The sequence below is a fragment of the Seriola dumerili genome, unplaced genomic scaffold (assembly GCF_002260705.1).
Source record: "Seriola dumerili isolate Sdu_G_001 unplaced genomic scaffold, Sdu_1.0 BDQW01000056.1, whole genome shotgun sequence".
Classification (NCBI taxonomy): Eukaryota; Metazoa; Chordata; class Actinopteri; order Carangiformes; family Carangidae; genus Seriola; species Seriola dumerili.
The window spans coordinates 725757-734124 of NW_019174311.1; the positions used below are offsets into that span (position 1 = coordinate 725757).

At 40.9% G+C, this 8368-nt stretch overlaps 1 protein-coding gene across 2 annotated transcripts; it reads right to left on the reverse strand.

Annotated features, from left to right (window-relative positions):
• Positions 1-1376: 1376 nt before the first annotated feature.
• On the reverse strand, positions 1377-8140 carry LOC111219133 (vesicle-associated membrane protein-associated protein B/C-like). 2 transcript variants are annotated; one of them, XM_022741728.1, is made up of 6 exons: positions 7847-8140; positions 6429-6581; positions 5226-5329; positions 4840-4920; positions 4312-4443; positions 1377-3441 (listed from the first exon to the last, which is right to left on the reverse strand). In XM_022741728.1, exons 1-6 carry the CDS (start codon positions 7902-7904, stop codon positions 3277-3279), a joined length of 693 nt encoding a protein of 230 aa, XP_022597449.1. In that variant the 5' UTR covers positions 7905-8140; the 3' UTR covers positions 1377-3276. The 2 variants fall into 2 exon arrangements, with proteins under 2 accessions (XP_022597449.1, XP_022597448.1); XM_022741727.1 differs by having other exon boundaries at positions 4312-4494; positions 7847-8138.
• Positions 8141-8368: the final 228 nt, after the last annotated feature.

The following is an 8368-nucleotide window of genomic DNA, read 5'->3' on the forward strand; positions in this document are numbered from 1 at the left end:
TTATATTTAAAGTCCGCCGTATACAGGGTGAACAGGAACAGAGCCAGAACAGTCCCCTGTGGAGCCCCAGTGCTGCTCATCACTGTTCCCAAGACACAGTTACCCAGCCTGATGTACTGTGGTCGTCTTGTCAGGTAATCCATAATCCAGGACGTGAAGCAGGGATCCATACCCATCCCTTCCAGTTTGTCTTTAAGAATGGGGGGCATTGCGTAGCCCAGTGGGTTACGCAGGCCCCCCATATATAGAGGCTACAGTCCTGGCTGTAGCTGGCCCCCGGCTCGACTCCCGCCTCGGACGTCCCTTTCCCGCATGTCATTCCCCCTCTCTCTGCCTCCCCATTTTCTGTCTCTCTACTGTCCTGTCCATTAAAGGCACAAAAAGCCCCCCCAAAAAAAAAACTTTAAAGAAAAAGAATGGGGGATTGGATGGTGTTAAATGCACTTAAGAAATCAAAACACAGTCCTTTAACAGCCTCGGACACACACCATCCCGGCCTGTTGCCTTTCCAGGACGTAGCCTCTTGAGCTCCGCCCTCACCTCCTCCACTGTAAAGGACAGGAGACTTGACCCCAGTGTGGAGTTGTAGCTGCAGTGTCAGGTTGTGGAGGAGAAGCTGCAGCTGAAGCAGTGGGAGAGAGAACAGGTGAGGCTGTGTCACACCTGTTGTAGAACAGGTTGAACTCATTGGCCTTGTCCACATCACCTGATGTTGCCTGGCTGTTCTTCTCTTTATAGCCAGTGATGGTCCTCATCCCCTTCCACACCTCTCTGGTGTTGTTGTGCTGCAGCTTCCTCTCCACTTTCTTTTTGTAGTCCTCCTTCGCCTGCTTTAATCCTCTTCAGCTCATGTTGCACACACCTGAGCCTGTCTCCATCCTTCTGGTTGAGGAGGGTCTTGATGTTACTGGTGATCAAGGTTTTGTTGTTTGGAAAGCAGTGGACAGTCCTTGTTTGTATTAGTGTCCATACAGAAGTTAATGTAGTCTGTGGTACATTCAACCATTCTATCAAGGTCAGGGTCCTTGCTTTTATCATAACAATAGTTATTCAAACAGAATGCCTCAGCGTTCAAACTAATAATAATAATGATAACTAATAATAAAGATTTGAATGACAATAACTAATAATAAAGATTTGAATAACAATAGTGTGAATGCCTCAGCATTCATACTATACTATAATATACTATAATAAAAATAAATATGCCAACAGGAGTTGCAAAGTTGCTTTTTAGCTGATCCTCCATCAACCTGTTTTTGTAGGCACACACACACACACATACAGACACCTCACAGCCTATTTCACCCCTTTTTCAGACTGCAATCTAAACTAAATGAGAAAAAAATTAGTAAACTTTTCACAGAAAAAGACGGTTGGGGGTTTATGTATTTTAATTCATTATGATGCTACATGAACCATGGTGGTTGCTTAATTATTTTCTTCCTTTACTACAGTATGTTAATAACTTTGCCAGTTATCTTTTTAAGTCTTTTTATTTTTATGTACATACAAAAGAGTATCCAATTACTGTTTGATTACATTGTTGTGTGACTGTATATTTGCATGTGTGGTCTGAAGCGTTGATGCCATGTTTTTTCTTCAATGTAGTGTGTATTCACAGGTCAGTCCTCCTCCAAGCCGCCCACATCCCCTCCTCTCTGCTCCCTCAGGCAACGAAAAATACAGATGTTTAATCTCTTTTTTTTCTCCTTTCTTTTTTTTAAACAACCAACAAGTTTGGTGAGCTGGTCACGTGATAATGGAGATAATACAGCTGTGTTGTCTCTGTTATCTCACAACCACCAGAGCCCAACAGGAAACAAAAGAAAAAGATGATGGAAAAGGAACAAAAACACACACAAACTGATAAACCAGACTCAAGATGGTCCCTTTTGTAAAGACAGTATTTTTTTGTTTTTCTATTATAACTTCAACACTCAAACAAAATAATAATAATCAAAATAAACCCAGGTAATTTCATGCAGACTGCAGAGTGAACACTTGAATATAGTGCATTTGAATATTATAAACAACAGAAGCATCGTGGCTACATGATAATATAAGGGAAAAAAGCAAACAACTGCTGTAATACACTAAAGGACGCAAATACAACATTGGCCAAAACTATTGTTACATAGTGGATATTGTATATTGAGTTGGTTTTGCATGACAAGTTCACTGGTTTAAGGGGGAAATTTTTCTGGGTCTGTTTTTAGTCTAGTGCCACTCTTCTCTCCTGCAACCTGAGGAAGAAATTGTCAAAGTGTTAACTTGGAAAATCTCATGCCTTGAAATAGACTACAGCTTTGTTTTTGAACTAGATCGCTGTGCAGCATCAATTCGTTATCATAATATTGATTTTACAAGGTTATAATTTTACAAATGGCCCCAAAATTGATTTATTGAATTCCAACTTAAATCATTAAGTTTATAATCAAAAAACCCCATTTTTCTGTTGTGCACAGGTAATCTGTTCAGAGGACAGTTTTTTCTTTTTTTTTTTCTTTTTACACCACCCATCTTCCTTTGTTCTGAAACAGCCTGTGATTTCACCGTTTGTGGTCTCCTCATAAAAACATCCACACGCAGTCACATCAGCCCTCCTGCAGGAGGCAAAATCAACATGACACACACATGCATGGCTTCTACTGGCTCACATTTTTACCACATACTGTTCAGAAGACAACACACAGGGTCTGAGTCTAGGAAAAAAGTCTTTCACCGATCACTTGTGTTCACTTCTCCTTGCAGATTATCAGTAATAAGTGGAAGAGAGATTATCAGGAGAGGAGTGTTATATATTTCTTATAGACAATGTGAGTGAGGAGCTCGAAGACTTAAAAATCAATAAAGAATCAATGAAAGACTTTCGACATTCAGCCAGCGTGAAGCCACTTCCATACACCACTAACTGTGACCTGTGCAAGTTGGGGAGGATCATTTAGGGAGAAGGGATGGACGGAAAGAACATATCAGAGGTGGTCATCATTTCACAAAAAAAGAAAAAGGCAAGACCTGTGACAAAAACGCTCGCACTCATGGTTTAACTTGGGATTGCCTTCCTTCGTTTTCTTTTTACACATTAAATTATTTTCCATCCAGACAAACCATCATGATATTGCCTTAAATGTTAAAAAAAAAACAAAAAAAAAACAAAACAATAGAAAGATAAATCAACATAAACCCAGAAGACATCCCCGTTGCCATCACTGACACGTGTCCTCCCCGAGCACGCCACCCGTCCGTCCGTCTCTGTGCTCTGTCCGTCTGTCTCTACAGGAGCAGCTTGCCAATGATGACTCCAATGACAAAGAACAGCATGCAAAGCGCCAGGACGCGGGTGCTTAGGCCTTCATCCCTCACGGCTGAGGTCGCCATGGCGGAGGAGTGAGGAGTAACCATTGACATCACCTTTCTCTTCCGCAGCCCGTCATCCTCCTGAGATGAGGAAAGGGGAGTCAGAGATGCATTCAAAACAGCTCAGCGCACACGCATGCATGAATGCACACACATACACAGTCAAATACAGACTTCTATTTATCATGAATATATTGTTTTCAGTGTATTTATACAAGTAACAAGAAACCCTACAGAAATGGAAGTCACTTAGAAACTGTGTCCTTATTATAATAGTTTGCTCTGACAACTTTACTTTCCTACTGCAAAATTTCCCACTTCATACACATCTTGGTTCCAACTCTTTAAAAAATATTTGCCGATATGCCATTATAGAGTTTTTTAACTTTTAAATAGTGATACCACTATCCGCCTAAAGAATCTGGTATAATTATTGCTGCCTTCGAGTGCTGTCAGAAAAATCTATTCACAAACTGAGTACAATCAAATCCCTGACATAAGTACGACACTTATTTGACACCTTCCGTTCTTTATTTTGATATTTTTAAAAGGTTAAAGAATGTCACCTGATATGTGCAGCTTTTAACCTCTAAATCCTCATTTGGAAATAAGTTACCATTCAAGCAATAAGTGAAATGATTTTAGACAAACGTGGGGCAGTTAGTCAGTATTCAGCTTTACTCTCATACAACACAGCACACTGGTTTCAGTATCCAAAAAAAATATTTGTCTCTGGTTTTATGATGGCCAGTCATTTCAATAAAATAAGTTTTATATTTTTTTTTATTATTCACCCTGTCCACCTTTTTCAAACCACACACCACATTCAAGAATAAACTCTATGGTTGTTTCTGTCTCTTTGAATGATAGAGGAAGTGCTGGAGTAGAATATACAAGCCTGAGAGAAAATGCAGACAGATTTTCTCTTGTATGGGTTCTACAGCGTCTCACCCTGATCTGTTTGTTTTCTTCCCGTAGCCTCTGCACCTCCATCTGCAGCCGCTTGCACTCCTCCATTATCTTCTTCACCTCCCCGTCATCCAGTGAAGCGCTGGCTGACTTGGGCAGTGAGGGGTGCTCAGTCTTAACAGAGGAGGTAGAGGAAGACACAGTTTTGTTGCTTTCACTCTCATGCTGTGGAGAGTGAGGGTGAGGGGGGGCAGTGGGGTGAGAGTAGAGGGACAGGTAGGAAGGGGATGAAGAGACATGCAGAGACATGGCAAGAGGTGAGATGAAAGTACAAACAAATAAATCATAAATGAATAAAAAAAATATGTAATGGGTGGCACACAGTGATGTGTTGCTGATGGGTAAGAGACTGAAAAAATACTGAACAAAAGGGAAAAAATAAACTCTAAAGAAACATGCAATGTGAATGTTTCCATCTGATAAAATTTTTTAAGACCATATCCAATGGGCCTGAAATGGCTATTTAAATCTCTGAAATATATGGTGCACACGTGGAGGAGTTAGACTTACAGTTTTGTCATTTTCTAAAGGCATCTCAAATGTACATCTCAACTTTGAATCCATCAGCTCTTCAGGTTTCGCCTCTTTCCACTGTGAATGACAAAAAAAGAGGGAAAGAGACAGAAAGAAAATACAGAGATGGTTCATACAGGAACAGCATCTGATCAGTTTATTTTATCTTTCTTTTATTTTTTTGATTTTTCAGAAAATCTTCTGCACAATGACAGACACATGCAAGCTGCAATATTCAAGAGTTCAGATGGCATTACTTTAGGTTTTTGAAAGATACTGATATATCTCCTGAGTGGTTCATCAAGAAAAAACTCAGGGTCAATTGGACAACTATGAATAACAAGATTATAATCCCAAATCATATTTTATGCACAGGTACTCACAACTCCTTCCATATCAGTCATGTCGTATGGAGCCAGCATGGACTGCACCATGAATTTGTGTTTACTCTTTTCATTGGGGTCATAGTCAAAAGGCTGTAGCATAACTGTGGACAAAAACAATAACAGAATGGAAACCCAGATCATTAGGGAAAGGACTAACTTCCTGTGTTGCCCCTTAACTACTACACAACCGGTAAATGAAAAAGGTAAAAGACAAGTAAAGATGTTGGTCAGGTTTGATTTGGGTTGTAGTGGGCCTGCTTACTCCTCATGAACTGACTACTTGTCCTGAAATTTTCACTTTCATGGCTGAATGATCATTTACTCAGTCACTGAATCAATGTTAGAAATTCAATTTGTCTGTTTGAGCATGGGATCATTTTAATCCAAACACTGATGTAACAGAGTTTAAAATAAATCACAACTCACTCTTTAGATATAATACAAAAATTATTAACAATGCACCAAAAATCATGTTACATGTTCCTCACACTGATATTAGTTGTTGTACGATAATATAACTCCAATTTTCAAATCTTCAACTTATTTTAGATTTGTGTTTTTTTTAATAAACTGATATATTTAACATTGATATCTGATATCTTTAATTTAACAACCTGACTATACTGCTATCTATCATTTCCAACTCTTCTTTTATTCTTTACATGTTTGGAACTAAACAGTGTTATTATAATTATTTGTTTTTGTGCAGGTTATTACTACACAGCACTTGCAAAGACAGTTAGAGATGTGCCCTCTGATGATTTCCTAACAATATTTCTAACCTCAAGTAGCTGAATGCTGTATCAGTACAATGGCTGCTCGAACTGAGGCTAGAAGAATTATTTTGGTACTGGTAGTTCAGTAATCATGAGACTAGATATCATCAAGTATGTTGACGATCAAGATAGCTTGGTATAGCTTTCACACCGAACTTATTTTGCTGGATAAAATTACCATTAACTGCCTCCTTATGCTGGGCCATTACACACAATTGTAGTCAGTTGTTCCTCAGATACTGAATACCTACTCCTAACTTAAACATACTGTCTGAAAGTAACTACAGAAGTGCAACATATACATATCTCAGTGTGTCAGTATCACACAGCTGTCTGAATGTAATGTGAAAACCACATCGTGGGCTTGAACTTTGATTAGGCCTGTCATCTGTGTTGCAAGGGGATGCAAAAATGTTTTACCAACCAGAAACATTGATGGAGGTTCCAGCGTCAATGATGCCACTGTTTGGGCGCACACAGTATCTGCGAGGTGCGGTAGTCTTGACTTTGAAACACACATTTCTATCTGTGGGGTTGGTGAGCTTCAGAGTGGCAGTAACGACATCTGTAAACGGGCCTGAGGAGGACATGGAGAGCAACAGCACAGTGACTTAAAAACGTATATGTAAATTTACAGCCTGGCTTGGGTTCCATGTTGAAAATCTAAGCTCAGTGGGCACTCAAACATGTCACCAAGACTGGTTTGCTGATACACATGGGTCTTCAAGGATGAATATGTGAGTGGTGTTTGTGAGGGACGCCACAGAGTCTGCCCTAAACAATGCAAATTAAACATTAAAACAGTGGAAAGAGCAGCAAAATGTGCAAGCATTTATTTTATTATTCACACCCCACCCTCAGCCAAAATTTGGATGATATAGAAAACTTATTCAAGGGGCGGTTTTGTGACATGTGCCAAGTGCAAATGTTTTCATGTTGCTTGTTGTATCATTTAAATCATCCTCAAACTGTCCCTCTGACAGAAATATTCAACTTGTTTTGGAAGCTAAACCCGGGTTATGGAATCGTATGTTGGACAAACAACCTCACTGCTCTAATCAGATACACTGTGTGGGTGTATGCATCTTCTCCTGGCTCATCTTTTCTTCCAAAGCGCTGCAATAATCGATCAGTGAACAGCCCACTACTGACTGATCCCTTCACCTTAGGCCATCGCTTGACCCATTTCTCCAGCAACATCATACCCAAAGGCAGTGATCTCCATTATCCCTGCCCTTATAACAGCTACGACTGTATTTACAGTTCTTCAGGCTGTATATAGAAAAGCTGGAAAGGAATTCAGGCTGCACAATGAAAGTAAACTGTAAAGCTCCCAGTCGAAGCTTGCTAGCTGATGATATTGTGAAATAAGCATGGTGATAAGGCTAAGCAATGACACCCCGATCGTAGAAAATGCTAGAATAGCCACTTTTTGACAGTCGGGTGTTAGCAACAACGCCGAGCGCACGGCATATGTCAAGAATTAGATCCCATCGCGGAGTTGTTTAACCTGCTGTCAGGGGATGAAAGACAGAGACAGGAGCAAATGAGTGAATTAGAGAAATGGGACGGCGGGCCTGCCCTGACGCTGCAATGACAGCTAACAGTTTGATTTGCTTGCTAGGTTAGCTGAATGCTAGCTGGTTAGCATCGTCGCGCACAGTGTCGTTTCACCTGTTTCAACGCAGACTCGTTACGTCTGTCTAATCTAACAACAGCGACGACACTTAAGCAAACGTTAAGTGGTTAATGCAGAAATCAATACACTGGCTGTCATAAACGGCTTCTAGGTTAGCTACCTAGCCCGGCCCGGCACGGCCCGGCCCTCTGTGCCAGCGTTACCTCTGAATTTCAGTTCGTGTTGTGGCTCTAGCACCAGGACTTGTTCTGGTCTGGCCATGTCCCAGAGCTTCTTCCTGTCGTGACGGCGAAGACAACAATGTTTAACCGCAGGTAGCCCAGAGAAGTGAAGCAGCTGGCTCCCTAAGAAACAACCGAACCGTCTGCGGTTTTTTTCTACGGGAGGGAGGAGGATTACAAATGCACCACGACTCCGACTGGCTGACTGACTGCCACCGACAGCTGCTGGGGGCTAACGTGCTAGTGCTAACTGTGCTAGCAGCGGAGGGACAGACGGGAAGGAAGGAGGAAGGCGACGTCACGGGAGAGGCGGGGCCGAGGTGGGACGTCAGCTGCTCTTTCTCCAAAAAAAAACTGTTCGTATTGAATCATGAAACGTATATTTGTAAATGTCGACTGTTACAAATATATGGAAGAGGATTAGGGGCACATGTGAAAAAAAATTCCGTGGAAAAAAAGAAACAATATAAAGGACGATACATCGATAAAATAATCAGAAAGAGA

What these genes read in the sequence shown, in the direction of transcription:
- LOC111219133 (XM_022741727.1), bottom strand. Translation starts at nt 7,904, where the DNA reads ATGGCCAGACCAGAACAAGTCCTGGTGCTAGAGCCACAACACGAACTG. An exon ending in ACACGAACTGAAATTCAGAG is followed by an intron (nt 6,582 to 7,846) that starts GTAACGCTGGCA and finishes TGTCCTCCTCAG; the next exon opens with GCCCGTTTACAGATGTCGTT. An exon ending in AAGAAAACAAACAGATCAGG is followed by an intron (nt 3,442 to 4,311) that starts GTGAGACGCTGT and finishes TCCTCATCTCAG; the next exon opens with GAGGATGACGGGCTGCGGAA.